This window comes from Antechinus flavipes, chromosome 2, assembly GCF_016432865.1.
Source record: "Antechinus flavipes isolate AdamAnt ecotype Samford, QLD, Australia chromosome 2, AdamAnt_v2, whole genome shotgun sequence".
NCBI classification, from domain to species: Eukaryota; Metazoa; Chordata; class Mammalia; order Dasyuromorphia; family Dasyuridae; genus Antechinus; species Antechinus flavipes.
Window position 1 is genome coordinate 165,252,892 of NC_067399.1, and position 19,246 is coordinate 165,272,137.

A 19,246-nucleotide genomic window follows, 5' to 3' on the forward strand; every position below is an offset into this window, starting at 1 on the left:
GTTAGCAAAAGCCAGTTGAAATGGTGAAGGAAAATCTAGGCAATTTAAGAGAACAATGATCTCCTTCCTTTCCTTGGTATTACTTCTATCACTAAATGTTTGATATAAGTCTGGTTGTTGATTGGGCAGTTGTAAAAGCAGAGTTTATATGATTTGTGTTTCGTTGCTGGGTCTTCCTTCCTCATCCACCATTTATAACCTTATTTTTCTGGATTTTACTTATCTTTCCTTACTCTTCTACATACATAGTATCAGTCTTGTTTTTCTGTTAAAGTCTTACTATGCCCATCACTTTAAAGTGATCCTCATTCTAATTATAACATCAGCAATTAGCACTTAATGTAGAGTGGAGGTTATTATGACAAAGTCTGATCAAAGTCTGCTATATGAAGGGAGTTTGATATGTTAGATTAAAATGATTCCATTCTAAATATATTTATTACATATAAGTATTATATTTGCTTAGCTATTAATAAACTTTGTTGAATTTAATTGTTAAAATACTAAACAATAAATGGAAAAGATAAGGTACATATTTTAATGAGCATCTTCAATTTCAATGGCAAAGATTCAATATGTTTTCAATTTTCTTAAGAATTTAATTACAAAAGTGTTTGGGGTCAATACAGTGTTAGTACAATGCCAATGCTGAAAAAAGTTTTTAGAATGAATTTGATAATTCTAGGATTACCTCTGTAGAATATCTCCCATTAAATAAATAATGTTAATCCTCTTTATATTAAAGGTAGAGTTTTGGAGGGTTTTTTTTTTTATTCTGAGTCTTTCATTAGGGGTGATTCACAGTTCTAACTATTATATAATTTGAGATCCAGATAATGATCACAGATGGATTTCAAGCATTGTACAATAATTAAAGGAAAATTACTTAATCTATTCTTCAGGCTTCAATAATTTCTTAAATTTGGAAAGTAAAAGGAGGAATATTTTATTTTTAAATTTACATAATGAAGCCTGAATGCATTTACTTTAAATATCGCAACACAAATTTAGCCCCAACTTAACTCTTTGAGTTCAAATCTCACTGATTACCACACTTAGTTAAGAATCAAAGCATCATGTCCAGGTCCAAAATCAAGCCATATAAGCAAACCTAATTTGCAAAATATGACCTTTTAAAATTACTGAAGATGCCTCCCTTTGCATCACTTTAAAGTGCTTCCTCGTTCTACTAGCATTGCTTTTCTTTCATAGATTAAGCTTTAATCATTCTAATACATCTCCATTCTCTCACTCTTATCTCCTTCAAGCACCAGGTACTAAAAATTGATTAGCTCAAAGTTGTTCATTGGGGATGCCCAATTGCAATGGAAATAAAAGAGCTAAATGCAGTCAGCATGCTCTTTGGATGACAATTTATATAATCTTTCTGTTTCCCCTACAAGTCTGATATATGCCTTGAGTGATACCCAAGCATCATATGTCTCCATAAAAGTATTAATTCAATGGCACCTTTTGGTACCTTCTGCAGAGGAGGAAAGAGACCTTAGGAATCTAGCAGCTCATTTAGTTAGAGCATTGTACTAATGATACCAAGATCAAGGGTTTAATTCAATTCAACAAAAATGTATTAAGTACTGTTGTGCCACGGTTCCCTTTTCTTGACCTGACTCGGTTTCCCTGAATTGTTCTGCCTCGGTTCCTAATGTTCTGTTCAATCCTCAGGCATTACAGTACCTACTATGCCTAAAACGATGGGCCTACAAAAACAAAAATAAAAATCTCTGTCCATAAGGAACTTGTATGTTGTAAGAAACATGACCAGATAAATAAACATAAAATATATACAAATGCCACACAGGCCACTTGGATCCACACTTTCTGGAGGCCTGGTATTTTATATTTCACTCCAGTTCCAGGGTTCTCTGATATCCTTAAAGGAATTGGGGATGTCTAGACTCTGCAATGGCATCAGAATTCATTGAAGGTGTTCTCTCAGTTGGACCCTGTACCCCCAATTCCATTAGCTAGAAAAAGTCAAATTAGCCTTTACATAGAAATATTTACTTTAGAAGATACAATTACAAATATACAAATGCTTCTCTTCTCTCTGGATGGGGAGGGGGAGTGTAGAAAAAAATTAGGTTCATAGTTTAGCTTTGTTCCTACAAAGCACAGTCCTATTCCAAGACTAAAATCTACCTTAGGCTAGAGTTTCAGGCACCTTGGCTGCTCAGGGCTTCCATGCTGGACTGATGGGCTACACTATCTCACTCACAATCCTGACTCCAAGATTGTCATGGCTTGGACTTTCAGGCCCCATGAGAATCAGCTATGATACCCAAAACTGAGGAGGAGAAATAACACAAAATAGAAACCATCTTCTCCCTTCTACTGCAAAGGAGTAAGCAGAACTTACCCTCTCACCAGTTCACTTCATGATGTCATGAACTGGGATCTTACTCTCTGTAAGAAGTAGATAAGAGAGGCCCAAAAGATGGCAATTGGTTCAGTCTTTATCAGTTTTAAAGACGCACTCAGCTAATCAAAAATACAACCCCCATCCACATGGCCAGAGACAAAGAGGCCTCCATAGTCCAGACATGTCGAACTGCATTTTGAAGGCAGTTGGTTATAGTAAAAGTAGGAGGTGTGAAGAGAAGTGCATTTTAGACATGGCTCAGCATGCAAAGACATGGAGATAGGAGACAAAATTCATGGATAGTGAAGAAGTTAGCAGGTTAGTTTAAAGGTTTTTAACCTAGACTAGCCAGTTGATTTTTCAGAAAAAGAAAAAAAAAACTCTCCTCTAGACTAGAACCACAGACAAAATCCATTCCACTATTTGAAAGATGCAAGGCAGTGATTATGAGAAGGATGGAATGAGCAAGTGTAGATGGCTCAGCATAAACTGTTATCAATTGCTTTGTGTCACTAAAAAATGCATGAAATACTGACAAGTGGGTCAATAACATCGTCTTCTTACACAAAGGAAGCACATTCATTTGCTGCCAAAGTCTAAAAATGGCCAAACTATATCCTAAAGTGAGAGAAGTCAAAAGTTGCTGAGAGTGCAAGAGGAATCAGCATCCTATAGTTGTTAGAAAGCTCTGACCAACAAAATTGCAACCAATAGAGTGTATCTAAGAGGAGGTGGCAAATTGTTGGGATTTCAAATTTTTTTTAGGATCTTTATAGTCAACTTTCTTGAAAAGGGAAATTTTGAGGGCAGGATTAGGGAATAGGGGGAGAAAGAGCAAGAGGAGGAGGAGAAACCTTTCCATTTTTTCACCTGTTTATTGTCCACATTCCATTTTCATTCAAAAATGTTCTCAGGATGACTTTTCTTAGTTGGGTCTCTCTATAAATGTTCTTTAAGTTTGTTTTTCTCTCCTATTTTTTTGTTTAATAAAGCTATACTTTTTCATAATCTTCTATCTTTCTCAATAAGATTTGACAAAATAATTTACATTTTGAGATAGTATTTTCTTTGGCTGCCCCATCTCTGGCAAAGAAATAAAATGTCTGACAACTAAAGAAATTTTAAAGCTCTTTTCGTATTTCTCTATATGGAAAGTGATTTACATAAGTTAATCATTTACACAAAAATTATTATAATTGGTGTCAGTGACCATCTTCCATCTGTTTCCATTTTGGGGCCATTTTGTTTACAACCAGGTTAGAATTGTTTTAATAGCACAACTACTTCCCCCATTCCCATGCTTATTCTTTTTTTAAAGTAATTTTGTTTTTAATTTCATCTTTGCTACAGAAAGTTGCTGATCTGATTTTAAGCAGACGGCTAATTCAAGAATGATTCCCACATTAGTAACAAGTTATTCATTATCTGTTTAATTCAATTGATTTGGGGGTGGAGGGTGTAATATTATTTGGATCTCTCTATGCTCAGTGTCTCCCAATATTTTTCTTGAAGAAAATATTCATGTTATATAGCTATGAGATGTTAGAGCAGTCTACAATTCTCTGGCCTCTCATTCCTTATTTCTGAACAATATTTTCTTTTTAATTTTTGACCATTTATATTATTCTTTTGATATCTTTTGCTTTTATGTCTTCCAAAATATCCCTCTCTCATCCTCCACACAAAGAACCTTATAATAAAAAGAAAAAAAAAAAGAGAGTTCAAAATTAAGTTTATTTTTTAATTGTTTCTTTTTCTCTTTTTTACTTTGACTCTTTGGTCACAATAGCATGTTCCCTTATTAATACCTAGATGAAAATACTGCAATCATTACCAACTTCCCCTCCCCCAAAAAACCAAAACATACCAAAAAAAAACATGCTTACTGATATTTTAATTTTTTTAAATGTATAAGAAAAAAAATAGTGACTGATTTGGAAAAATTTGAAGCAATTTATTTTAAATTGCCTTAGAAATCAAAGAAGATGAGAGAAAAATGTGCTTTTATATAGGTCATAATGATTAACTTCCCAATAGTAGGTAAAAAATTAAAGACTGAGCTAAATCTTAAACCTGTAGCGCAAAAGTCATTATCACGTTACTGAATTCAGATTGCTGGGGGGAAATGGTGAATAGGCAAAGATATGAAAGACATTTTATGATCTCAACAATGCATGTTCAAATTTGTTGAGACATATTTTTCCTTACATCACACTCAGTTTTAGTTACATGTTTGAAATACTCAAATTTAGACAGGTTTGTAGAAGTATATATTTCCTCCTGAGTATACTTTCCTCTCTAGATCTCCATGACACTATCTCCTGGTTCTTTTACCAGCCTGAATGTACATTCTTAGTCCCTTTTGCTCTCATTTAACAATTTGCTATGGGTTTATTTGTCATATCTGTGTAAATGATTCCCAGATATATTTGTCTAGCTCTTGTCTCTCTTCTGAGCATCAGTCATGTGTTACCCTCTGCTTATTGGACATCTCAAATAAAATATTTTACAGTATTTCAAACTTAACGAATCCATTATTGTTTTCCCCAAACCCTACTTTTTCCCCAAACCCTACTCCTCTTTTACATTGCTCATTTACATACAGACTTCTTGCCTCACACAGGACCAAATCTTATTTTTACCTCCATAATATCTTTTACATATTTCTAAACCCAACTTCTTCTATTCACATAGCCACCACCTTTGTTCAGATTCTTACCTCTTCTCACCTGCAATACAAGAGCCTCCTAATTGGTTTTCCTTTCTCACATCTCTCCCTACTTTTATCTAGTCTGCCCTCCACTTAGATGCCAAACTGATTTTCCCAAAGCATAGGTATGATCATAAAACCCTACACTCCTCTCCAATAAAATACAGTGAATCCCTGGGTCTCCCAGGATCAAATAAAACACATTTGACTTTTTATTCCCTTTATGATGTTTCTCTAACCAGTGTTTTTAACCTTATTAAACAACATTCCCTTTCCAGTACTGTACAGTCTAGCCAAACAGTGTATTATGGATCCTCACACACTACATTCCATTTCCTACACTTCTAATGTAATCTTGGGCAGCAGTAAGAAAAGTGTAGCTTCCAGGAAAAGGGAAATGATAACCACACTTTGTTTTGCCCTTGTCAGACTTTATCTGAAGTACTGAGTTCAGTTCTGAGAACCATCACTTGAGAAAGACCTTGTTAATCTGAAGAGTTCTCAGAGGAGGATAATTAGGATAACAGTCCATGTTATAACAGATTTGGTTGAAACAACCATGCATATTTAGGCTGGAGAAAAAGAAACACAAGGAGAACATGATAGCTGTCTTCAAGTAGTTGAATGGCTGTCATGTAAATGATGGATTAGATGTTCTCTGTTGCTCCAGAGGAAAGAACTAAAATAAGTAATGAGTGAAAATTTCAAAGAAGCAAATTTCGTCTTATTGTACAGAAAAACTTCAAAATGATAGAAATTCTCCAAAAGTTTAATGGGCTTCCTTGAGAAGTGATGAGTTTTAGCTTCTTAGAGGGTTTCTGAGAATCCTGAAGTTTACTTATTGGGTATATTAGAGGCCTTTTGTCTCATGTAGGAGTTGGACAAGATGGCTGGTGATGTGCCTTCCAACTCTCAAGTTCTGTGATTATATGATTCCAATCTCTTTGATTTTTCACAGGCCATCCCCCATGCTTGGAGTGTACTCCACCTCTACCTCTTAGCAACCCTTTATTCCTTCAAAATCTAGTTCAAGATCCACCTTTCACAAGAAACTTCCCTAATGTCCCTCTAGCTGCTAATACCCTCCCTATAAAATCACCTTGAATATAGTCTACATATACTTATACATTTATACATTATCTCCCCCAATAAATGTAAGCAACTTAAAAGCAGCAGCTATTTCATTTTTGTCTTTGTAGCCTCAGCACTTAATAAGTGCTGATTGATGCATTGACTAAGTGAATCTGTTTCCTCTACCAGTGAATTCTGAGAACCTGAAGTTGTGATTCTACTAAGATCATGGTGTTCCATAATTTCCATTCATTTAACATTTCCGGAAGAATTTTAATATTAGAAAGATAAGCTTTTGTATCGATGAATCACTCTAAATGATTGAAAAGATGGCATATTTTTATAAATTCAATCCAGCTTGATCACTTTCTGGTCAATTCTGGGCCACCTCAGTTTTTTCAGAGATATAAAAGGGCTAAAGAACTTACTGAATGATCTATCTGTTCATCTACATGCTTTAATTGGTAATGTGTCTTTGAAGTGGATTCGGTAAGATATAGGTGAAGAGGGAGTACATTCCTGCCATAAGGAATGTCCAGTGCAAAGGCATAGGATGGGAAATGCATTGTCAAAAGCCAAGGACAGAAAGAATACCTATTGGCAGGACTGAAGAGAGGAGAGAGAATTTGATGAGAAAACTGAAGACATAAAGTAATTGACCAATGACCATAAATATGAATTTGCTCAAGAGTCTAAGTCAAAATTTCAAGCTAAATCTTCTGCATTCTATTATCCCAGGCTTATTTTCTGTTAGTCAAACATCTCTCTTTCTCTGTCTCTTCTCTGTTTCTCTCTGTTTCTCTGTCTTTCTTTCTCTCTGTCTTTCTGTGTGTGTGTGTCTCTCTCATTTGATGTTGACAAGCCGTAGATCAGTTCTTTTTGTTTCTTTCTTTCTTAATTGATGTAGTAGATCAGTTCTTTTTTTAAAAAAAATTTTTTTAACCTCTGTAGCTATATCTGGCATGAAAACTTTGACAAGCTTAACTTGTTTGGGAAATTATTTAAAGAAAAATTTTAAGGCTGAATTTTGCTTTGTCAAATCAATATCTTTAATCAATAAACAATAAGACTCATTCTGTATACCTTCAGTGAATTACATGATTGTGAAAATGGGTCTATTTTTTAAAAATATCTTCAATAAATTCTCCTTATAGCCACAATGCCTACCTAGACCATTCTCATAACAATTCCATAGAGATGAGATAGGAAGTATATGGATCAGTTTGTTGATGTTTTCTCAGAAGCCTCTTTTGGGGAGGGTGGGGTTCTGACTGTGATATTTTTCATTCTTATAGAATCTTACCCTCTTTGAGGTATCTTGAAAATCAATCTCTGAGTGCTATTCAATTTGTATTGATTCCATCACAGATTTCTTCTGTATGTATTTGATTTAACTAGCTATTTTCATTTGTTTTATCTTTTTGAGTACCATTGTTATTTTCTTACATATTAGTAAAGTATAAATGTGATGGGCCTACCATGATGGCTGATGTGACTAAATTATCATAAAAATTCTGGCAAATCTTTTCCATTTCTTGTTTATTTGTAGTATGCCAACTTTCACTTATAAATAAATTCCCTCAATTCCCAAATAATCATACATCTCAAAGGAGGAAGAATCCTCATAGAAAAACCTGTACCTTATAAATATGTCTCTACCTCCTCTTCAATTTTCAAAACACAATCTCCCTAAAATGGTTTAAAATGTACAAATTGATCTGGCTGAGCTTAGTGTTATAATAGGTTCACTACAGACTCAATTTCTTTTCATTGTTTTGTGAATCAATATTGCTTGTAATCTGCTATTCTTCCTGTAAAATGTTCTGGAAATGAACTTATACTCCAAATCTATATGATCCTTATCTGTCATATCTCTTCACTTGGCAAAGATATTAAATTCTGGTCATTGGGTGGAGAGAAGGAACTTGTAGCATCTCTTGATTTTATCTTTGTGAATAAGACATCTAACAAATGAGAGCAAGAATCAATGCCTTTGTTTTTATTCATTTTTCAGTAGTTGATTTTTTAAAAACAGATTGACGTGGAACTTTTGGAATTTTACAGAATATCTTCTTTTCATCTTTAATTGAAAGAATTGATGGAGTATGTATTCAGATCCAGATAGAAACATACTATTTTTACTTAATCCATGTTTATTTTTTATTCAAATTTTCTCCTACAAAATGACTAATATGGAAATATGTTTTACATGATTGTACATGTATAACATATCTCAGATTGTTTACCATTTCAGGAGGAAAGAGGAGAGAGTTTGGGACTCAAAATTTATTTTAAACAAATGCAAAAAAAGAATTTTATATGTAATTGAAGAAAAATAATACATTTTTTTTTTAAAAATGACATCATCAACTAGACTTTTTTGGTATCTAAATTTTAGTAAATTTCATTTCTTGTGATGTTTCACAGGGCTGAACACAAATTGTATCTTCAGATTTTCTCCTTGTGGACAGTATTTAGATATATAGCTATGAGCCTCCTGAACAAATTAAAATTCTTTTGTCTTTTTTCGCTTTCTAATCCCAAATGCTATTTACAATGTATTTATCACTATTTCATCCTGTGAACATTTTTTTTTTGTTGGAGTCACCTATTATTGAATTGCATGTAAACTTAATTTGGAGGGTATTGTGAAGTTCTTTGTAGAGTTTCTGTACTTTTATTATCTTTGTTATATTTTAGTACATAAATTGCAATGATTTGATGATGACTTGTTTGGTTTTTTATATTTATCATGAAGATTATATGGCAAGGAAGTCAAATGTTCCATGAAATTATATTTCTTGTTGTCTTTAAATAAAACTATTCCATTTTTTCCTTCATCAATGAGGAAAACTTTTGAGTGATTCTTCCACTTAATTGTAAAACTTCTTCACATCTTTTGGATTCCTTTATAATGAGAATACTAATATAATTATGGTTTTATTACAGAAATTTATCAGTTGGTCACTAGACAAAGATCATTCTTTATATGAATAATCTATTCAATTAATGTTCTAAATGATTTAAAAACTTTATGAATCTTTGTATACACTGTCCTTTTTTATGATGCTTTGCCACTATTACTGTAGAAGAAGACAATTGCACGGGACTAAGTATAGTTTTGCATTTTTATTTGTTTCATGGATTGCTCTGGACAAAAAAATCATCATATAGTGATCAACTCACTAGTGGTAAACATTCTTTATCTGTGTATATGTTGAATTCTCCCAATATAATATAAATTCTTTGAGGGCAGGAACTAGTAGATCATCTTTGAGAACAGGCATTGAGCATAGTACCTTAAAAATAGAAACTCTTTGTACTTTGTTAGACTGGCATCCATTCAACAAACATAATCGATAAAATGGCCAAGTTGATGCTCATTGGCTAAAAAATAAGAGCACCAGTTATGTTGTATGTCTGGTTCAATATAGTGTCTTAATATGAATAATTAATAGCAAATTTATGTCTTTAAAAGTTTTCTTTCTGTGCGTTAGATACCTTTCTCCATTTTGCCTTTAATTTCTGGCTGACACTTAAAGCCATTATGTTTTTTAACTATACTAGTGTAAATGATGAAAACTAATTGTATTTCTCTCCAGGGCCTACCAAAGTTGCTTTGGAAATGAGCACTAGAGTGACTCTATATTGAATGATAAAAAGGGTACTCTATACTCTTACATAGCTCTGTACATCTCACAGTCTCTCGTGATGTGAAAGTATTTCACATTAGTGTAGAATCTCTTGGTTCAAGATTAAGATTGACTATTGAGGCAGCAAGGTGGAACAGGGACTAAAATGTTGAACCTGGAATTAGGAAGATCTAAATTAAAATCTATTCTCAAATACTTAATGTCTGTGTGTCACCCAATAACTCTGCCTGAGTTTCTTCTAACTATAAAAGAAAGATAATAATAGCCTTTACCTCCCAGAGTTGTTTTATCAAAAAAAGATATTTGTAGCACAATGTTTGGGACATTATAATCACTAAAATCACTAAATGCTTGTTTCCTCCTCCTGTTTCACAGAGGAGAAGAACAGCTTGAAAACTTGTTTTTTTAAATTGTTCTCTCTCTGAATTAATGTGTTAAGTCTGGACTTAATGATTTTTGAGATCAACCTTAATCAATCAATCAGCCTCTCCTTTAGTTTGAATGTTTTAGTAAAAACTTCAAATTTCAGCTAGAGTATATATTTAGCTCAAAACTAGCAAAGATATTTCTTTGCAGCTTGAGAAGAACAAAACTGAATCCTGAGCTTAGAGTCTAAAATCTTTTTTGTTTCTGTTTTGTAGTCAAAGATCTGGGTATTCCCTAGGCTCCAATCCAAATAGAGTAGTGGCAATGGTCCCAGAGTAACACGTTGCAAAGAAACAACTTAAAAAGAACATTTCCTTTGTTTGGCAAAAATAAAAAAGGACTTGGATGATGGCAGTGGAGGTACTGAGTTCATAGGGGCCAGAATGTGAGATGCATACCTGCTATATATACTAGAGCATATATCACTGGGCACTTCAGGTCATCACTTGGAAAAATTATAACTATATATCAGATATTGCTCATTCTGACCCTGGGGTGGATGACAACAGTGACCTTAAATCAAAGAGTCTGATGACAAGCTAATTGGAATATTCTTTTATAGTTGACTTGCTAAGGATGAATACCTCCTTATTAAAATGAACAAATGGCTTTTAAAAAATCTTATCTTCCCAAAGTTTCATTAATTAGAAAACAGATTAGGGAATAGAGAATTTGCAAATAATCTATATCAGAAGCCAAAGTGAACAGTAAAGGTAGTTCCCTAAATAATACTTATCAGGAATAATAACTGACAATTACATAGCATATTAAGGTTTATAGAACACTTTACTCACATTATCTAACCTGAGTCACACAACAATCCAATGAATTAGATGTAGCAGGTATTATTAAATCTATTTGACAGAAGAGGAAACTGTCATTATTATTCCCATCTGACAGATGAGTTAAAGATCATGAGTTAAAGTAGTAAGGTAACTAATTTGATCATAACTATGTGCCCATGGTCACACAGTATCAGACATGAGCTTTAAAGATAGATCTCTTAACTTTAGGTTCAATATTCAATCCACTCTGCCATACTGTAGTTGCAGCTTATATAGAAAGCAAAATATCCTTGTATCTGTCATAAAAATCAAGCTTGGACTTTTTTTTAAAAAATCATTTACCACATATTTCCAGCAAAGTCAACCAAAGAGAAATTCTCAAAAGAAATGAAATCCCTCTGGGAAAACTTAAACTTATATATTCATTCCAAAATGTTCCATATAAATTCCTAAAATGATGTAAATGCACACAATCTTAACTTATCAATGCATACTTAAATAAAAGCTATTTTCAAGTAGTATACAATATTCTGAAAATAATACCGATGCTTCTTTAAAATTCTCTAAAATGTTGATCTCCTCTGACCTTGGTCCTGAGGAATCTTTGTCTTCTCTGATGCAGTTTTCAGTTTGGGGGCTCAGTAATTCTCTTTATTCTAATTTATTTTAATTCCTTTTATGATGTTTCTCTAACCAGTGTTTTCAACCTTATTAAACAGCATTCTCCTTCAAGTACTGTACAATCCAGCCAAATAGTGTATTATGGATCCTCACACACTACGTTCCATTTCCTGTACTTCTAATATAATCTTGGGCAGCAGTAAAAAAAAGTATAGCTTCCAGGAAAAGGGAAATGATAACCATGCTATATTTTGCCCTTGTCAGGCCTTATCTGAAATACCATTCTTTTTCTTAGTGGGCTATATAAATATATTGATGTCTGCCTAATAGACATAGCTAGAAACAAAAAACAAAAATTTAGAACAAAACAAAAAAAATGCAATATAGGATTAGAAGAAGAAAATATAAATAAATCAGAATATATCACTACTATTTCTCTACCAAAAAAATCCCCCCCAAAAGCATCACCAGTAGTAACTTTAGAGTACATATTCTTTCCTCTCCATTGCATATGAGTTTTGAAGAAACTAAAGCAATCAGAAGTTAAGTGATTTACTCATGATTTAGCTACTAAGACTGAATTTGAATTCAGATCTTCCTGACTCTAGATCTTATTACCTACCTGCCTGAACAAATCAGTTTTTTGAATTTTAATTGCATGTGTCCACTTATTAACAAAGTATAAGTGTGTAACAGTTTTAATAATCCCTTACTATGGGAGGTGTACTGATACACAGAAACCCAAATTACTTTTGAAAAGTAAAAAAAAGTTTAACATCATCTTAAAATCCCAAGAAATCCCAAGTTTAGCTTGCTGTTGATCACTAAACATTTTATTTTCTCACTGATTGTTAGCTTAATTTCACAATGTCTATCGTGCAGCTTTAGAAGCTGTGTGTGTTTTTCTAAAGAAAAAAAATCCATGCGTCTAAATGTTCAAATGATCCTTCTTTTCATTAGGGTACATGCCAGAAACTTACCAGAAGTAAATTGAGTGGGTTCTATGAAGCAATTTAATAACGTTAGTTCACTGAGACTGAATGGAAAACAGATGGCATGTGGAGATTTCAGGAAAGGAAGCCCTAAGATTGACAGTACTTATTAAGATTTATTATTCCATACATTGACTGTATGCAGAAGACATTCTCAGTGCTTTCTGTAGAGCTTTGAACAAATACATTAAATTTAATTCCTTTCCCATGATGAAGCAAGAAGGCTATTATATCCCCTCAGAAGCATCCCTTTAGTGTGTTTACATAGGAGGATGTGCCTGCACAACTATAGTGTCCAACCATCACCAACGATGCTTTTTCCAATGACAAACTTTGTCACATATCTCCAGATACATAAATAAACATAAATATCTATTTATGCATATATGTGTCTCTGTTTATATGCATGGATATTTTATATGCACACATTACTAATCAATTCTTTTAAATGAATACTTTTTTTAAAAAATGCAAACCAAATCTTCCTAAAGGAAAAAAAATTAACATTTTTAAACTTTACTTCCTATTTCAAATGCAGTCTCTGACACAGTTTTCTACACCTGTAGATGTTCAATACATATTCATTTAATTGAATTGAATTCGATAAAAGGAAAAATAGGAGTATGGATGTGTTGATCTACTAACTTTTATGTGACCTTGCAAGAATGTTGATTAGCTTCCACTTCCATTTTTTGGCTTGTAATAAGTGGGTCGTGACACTATCTCATGAGTCTGAATAGTTTTAAGACCCTTTTATACAATAACAAGAATTTAGCTTTCCTTACAATCTAAGATTTTTCCTAATCTGTCATTTTTATGTTGCAAATATGCCAAGTTTCATCAATTTCAATAATTTCTCATGAACTCTTAGAAAATATGCCATTTATTTCAAAAATAGGTCCAAAGAGCAAGTAAAGTCTCCTATATAAGATGCTAAGGGTTGTTTAGGTTGAGCCATTCTATTAGTGCAATTTTAGCAACAAAATGGGAATTATTCTGGATACAAACTTCTCAGAACCCCTGAACACATGCCACTCAGGAATATATCTCCTCTGCCTTCTTAATAATGGCAGCCTTACTATTAGAATAATTCCATAGAAAATGGTACTCACATAAAATTTTAATGAGAACATAACATTTTTGAGGTTCTTCCTGGATTGGGATAAAGACAAAGATTCCTAACTTTTCCTTGAGAAGGAATTGTTATTGCCCAGCACCTGGAAAATTGATAAGAACTACTTTATTCACAATGTATAGGCTTAAAAAATTATCATGTTGTTGCTTGTAAAATAAACAATACTCTAATTTCCCTCAATTGCTATAAAAATTCTCTGTGATTGCTTTTTTCTATCTTTTTCACTTTATTCTTCTCTTTACCAAAAAGATATTTGTAAAGCATTTATTTAGCACAGTGCCTGGAACATAGTACATGTTTAATAAATGCTTGTTCCTTTTTTACTCCTCCCCATCAAATTTGAGCATTCTCTAAGACTCCCTCCTTTGTCCTCTTCTCTTTCCTCATTATTCCTTTCCCTTGGTTGTCTAATCCAGTCCTGGGGCTTCCGTGATCATCTCAGTGTAGATGACTTCCAATATACCTCTAGTCTCAGCCTTTGCCCTAAGCTCCAGACCTACAGTTACAACTTCTTACTAGACTTGTACCTGGACATCCTGCAAACATCTCAAACTCAATGTGTCCCAGATTGAATTCACCAGGGCTTAGAGCTTTGCAAATAAAGGATGATTAATAAATATTTATTGGCTTAATGAAATATTATTTTTAAGGATATGCTATATAGGATACATTGCACTAAATGATAGGACACAAATGCAAAATTGAGACAGTTCCTGTCCTCCAGAATCTTACATTCTAATGGGAAATAACAACAAATGTAAGGGACTGTCAGCCATGGAAAGGAGTTTTGATCTGGAGAGTCAAGAAATTATGAGTGGAGTGACAGAGCAGCTAGTTATAACATCTTTTTTAATAACAATGGTAGCTTATTAGTAGTAGTAGTAGTTATTCTTATTATTAGTATTCTCACCAAGATGTGGAAAGTGGGGAAGTAAAATTTGAGGCATTTTCAGGCAGGACAAATAGCAAGAGGTTTAGGTAGACTAGATGGGATCTTAAAAATGGGTTGAAACTAGCTAGATATAATGGGTTAGGTGAATGTGCCTTTCCCAATCAAAACAGCTGAGCCTTAAGGCAGAATATCCTAATAGAGTGGATTAGCTCTACAAAGAAGGTGGTAAATTGTCTCTGGAGATTTGGACCTGATTTCCTGGTGGTTGATTAGATGGGACTCAATTTAATAATTAAATTCAATTATTGAATCATCTTTCTCTAAAGACCTGATCATCCTCCTAACTTTTTTTCTGTTGAAAGTATCATTATTATCTCTCCAATCACCCATGCTTGAAAATTATGAGTCATCTTTAAACGGAATATCTTAAACTATTCCTCTTTGACTCATCTTATCTGCATTATTCTCCATTGTCCAATCAGTTGCCAGATTTTATTATCTCTATTTCAGTTGCCAAATTCTATTAATTGTATCTCCACAATCTCATATCTGTCCCCTCTTTTGCACTCCCACTGTCACTATACTGATTAAGGATTTCATCATCTTTATTTTTGTAATCATCTCCAAACTAGTCTTAATTACACTCTAAACCAAAATCCACACTTCTGCCAATATAACAACAATAATTTTACACACACCACATTCCAGGTAAGTCTCCTACTCACTACCTTTGGTCACAGCCTTGCTCTTTCCACAATATTGCCTTTATTTATACCATGTCTCAGATCTGGAACAAATGGCACTTCCATCTCCATCTGATGATCCTCACTTTTCCTTCATAGCCTAATTTGTATCCTCAGTGAAGCCTTTACTGATTCCCTTACCTAGAACAGGGATTTATATCTATAAATTGTTTTTAATGACTCTCCTATCGAAACCACCACCACCACCACCATTAGAATAGGAACTTCTTGAGAACAGGAAGTATTCTTGTCTTTTTTGTATCCCCAATATGTAGCATGATTCCTGGTGTACAATAAATATTTATCAACTAGCTAATTAACTTATTGATATTTTCTGCTTTTTTACATCACTACTACTTCCCATTAACTTTTCACCTCATACCTCTTCTCTTATACCAAAGAAGAAACAGTTCATCAAAGAAACTGATCCCTTAATCCTAATACCAGAGACAACAGTTTATACCTATAGTTCACTGCCTTTGTATTGAGGGAAGGGATTCATCATTAACCTTCTGAAATGAAGAATGATCCTTATGTTCATCTGTATTTTGATGCCTATTAGTGTTGTTGTCTTTTATATTATTATGGTTATTACATATGTTAATATATTAATTTGCTATGCAACTGGTAAGCTATTATTTATAGGAGTGTTAACTTATTATTACTAATAATAATTTCTAATATAATGAATACATGGTAGTAAATCAATAGGTGAAATTTAAGTTTTTAATTACTTAATTTGGAAATAATTTAAAATAAAAAAGAATATTTTAGAAGTATATTAATCCATTACATTTTCCTCTTATTTTGAGACTTTTAGGCATTAGGATTTCTATCTTCATATGGAATAGGAATGGAACATAACCAGGCTAAGGTATGATCCTTTTATCTTTTCTAGAATAAATTTGATTTCAGGAAAAGATATTAGATAAAAAGCCTGTTAAAGGGCCAAAAGTAAAGCAGGAAAGTAAATACATCGGTTACTTTGATATGGGCTAAATATTTCAATGCTAATAATAAACATTAAGGGACTAGGTTTTCCTCCCACATCCATTTTTTAATTCTTCCAAAAATCTTGATTCTTGATTCTAGGCACTGGTGTATTATACTTTTGGAAGTGCTGGAGGAAGTTTGATGTCTCAAATGATTTTGGTTTGTAATTGACACATTCCTATACCCCATTACTTATCCTATAAATAGAACAGTTACATTATATCAAATATTATTTAAGGAATAATATGTATTTCTATATTGTGTTTTCAGGGGTACCGATATTTGTCAGGAATCAATGTTTTACAGAATTGTGAAGCTGCACTTTTCCATTACAAGAATGTAGCAAATTATAGTGAGTATTTTATAGTTTGTTTTATGGTTGATAAAAAAAATGAAAAAAACTATTTTGAAAATCATCCTGCTGAGCATTGTAACACTAGCCTGTAATCTCAGCTACTGAAGAGGGGCTGAAATAGATCAGGCTCTAGAGTTGAGCTATGGAGAGGCTATGCTGACACTAGTGTACACACTAAGTTAAACCTCAACAGAATGAGCCACTGGAACCAAGGACCTCCAGATTCCCTAATGAGGGGCAAACCAACCCAGAAAAGAAACACACACACACAATAGGTTCAAGTACACATATTGATTAGTGGTAATACTAAGCCCATGAGTAGACCCTGAACTTCCAATCTCAGCAAGATGCTGATACAGCATCTTTAAATAAGAAATCATTTCAAGATTGTATAATCTTTTAATTGTACCATGTAATATATTAGTATAAGAGGTCATAATTTTAACATGCATTACATTTCTGGGCTTTCCAACATCATTACAACAATTAAAACTTTGTAATTCTTTTAAAACTATTTTTGCATTGGAAATGACTAATCCCAAAACCACTTTCCATTTTCCTTCACATATATACCCAAATTTATTTTACTAATTCAGATTGTATTCTTTTCTAAAATCAAAATGCTGAGTACAACATTAAGTTGTTATTATAAAAAGATATAAGAAAAATGTTAAAATAGACTGATAATAACACTATCCAAAGTTATAATAATATAAAATGTGATTATTGATTTCAGCCTACTATAAATATGCAGCACCAATTCAAATAATGCAATGACTTCAGAAAATCTATTTTTTGCATTAATTGGACATTAATCAGGATCTAGCCATATTGGAATGTAAGCTCTTTACAAGCAAGGTCTGTCTTGCTTTTTGTATTTGTATCCCCATTGCATAGCACAGTTCCTGATAGAAAATTAGTGTTGAATAAATACCCTTTTCATTTACATTCAAGAGAAATGAAAATTACAAAGAAAACATTTGTATACTTTATTACTGCAGTAGAGGATAACATTCCTATCATGCTCTTGCTGATCTACCAAGAACAAAGCCTGGGCTACTACTTGCTCTTTAAATAATTTTACAAATTAAAGAGTTACTATGTGTCATACTATAATCTTTAAAATTTTACTGAATAAGTAGATAAATTATACCAATTGTTTTAATACTGAAAAAGATCCGTGATTTCTTTGGTATGGGCACTTACACAATGAACATAGTTCACAACCTTTTCACTGCTTAATAGATTGTTTCATGAACTTCTGTGGCTAAAAATCATTTATCACCTGATGGCCAAATTGCCAGTAATGAGACTCTCCACATTTAGCTAGGAGGACAGACAGTCTGTCTCCAGGCTTCTATTTGAAGCCTTTCCAGCTTGGTAGAGGCTGCCAAAGGTTGTGATCCATTGGCATAGACTTTGAAAGTCCAGGGTCACCTCCAAGTCTAGGTGAAACATCAGAGGAAGACTCAAGAGCAAAACAATTTAAATAGTTCTGTAGAATCTTCCTAAGGATTCCCTAAGGGTGGGAATAATTATTCTGGAATATGTGACATGTTTACATTTCTGCTATCAAAGCAGTGAATAATTCATCTTTGTGACTGTCAGAATATAAGGAAAATCCAAAAGGGAAAAAAATATGATTATTTTTAATTCTGAGATGTCACATATAAAAAAATAATCTCATATGCAAATTGGCCTAACGCTATTATAAATACTACCTATTTACATAGTACCTTATGAAAAATTCAAAACATACATTTTTATTATGTATATACAAGCATGTACATATTTCCAGGTTCATGGAGGTGCCAAAAGTTGGTTTCCAGGTAACCAAGTTTTTATTCTTTTTTCAGTAATTATATTTTTGGGGTGAGGTGACTTTAGTTGAAAAAGAATAAAGAGAGATTTAATCTCTAAGGAAAAACAGAAAGATTATAGATAAAGTAGGAGTCAAGGTCTTGAGGAAACACATTCCATTTCTGATTTTATTAGGAAATAGTAGAATGAAAGAAGGGGAAGAAGGGGAGAAAGTGGATAGAGAAGAAAGGAAAAAGGAAAGGAAAAGAATAGGATAAAGGACAAAGAGGAATTCAAAAAGGAGGACCAAAAAAAAGGGAGACAAAAGAATTAGGCAAAAGCAGTATGCTCATCAATGTACTAATAAGGTGAGAAGAGTTGAATGACCCAAATATATATAGTATTTACCAGAATAGCTTTTCAGCCTATATGGTCATGAGCGTTATGAGCAAGTAAGCAAAGGACCTAAAATTGTGCTCCTAGCAAGTTAAGAAAGCAGTGATCAAAACAAGAATGTGATGTTAGTCTTTTTATTAAGTTCAAATAAATCACAAAGTCCTGGCTGTCTCCCTCCTAGAAAAAAGGACCTAAAGAAAGCCTCCCATTTTGTAGATTATTTTGTGAGCATAAAATGTCCTTAAAAATGGAGATAGATATGAAAGACATTTTTGCAAGGGTGTGAAGTTGAAA

General features: G+C 33.0%; 1 protein-coding gene across 1 annotated transcript in view; it reads left to right on the forward strand.

Annotated features, from left to right (window-relative positions):
- The window catches only part of SEL1L2 (SEL1L2 adaptor subunit of ERAD E3 ligase), a 162,156-nt gene that overhangs the window by 84,884 nt on the left and 58,026 nt on the right, over nucleotides 1-19,246 (forward strand). The window contains exons 6-8 of the mRNA XM_051975899.1: nucleotides 16,229-16,282; nucleotides 16,501-16,560; nucleotides 16,672-16,753. Coding sequence (XP_051831859.1) covers nucleotides 16,229-16,282; nucleotides 16,501-16,560; nucleotides 16,672-16,753 — 196 coding nt within the window. The remainder of the gene's footprint in view (nucleotides 1-16,228; nucleotides 16,283-16,500; nucleotides 16,561-16,671; nucleotides 16,754-19,246) is intronic.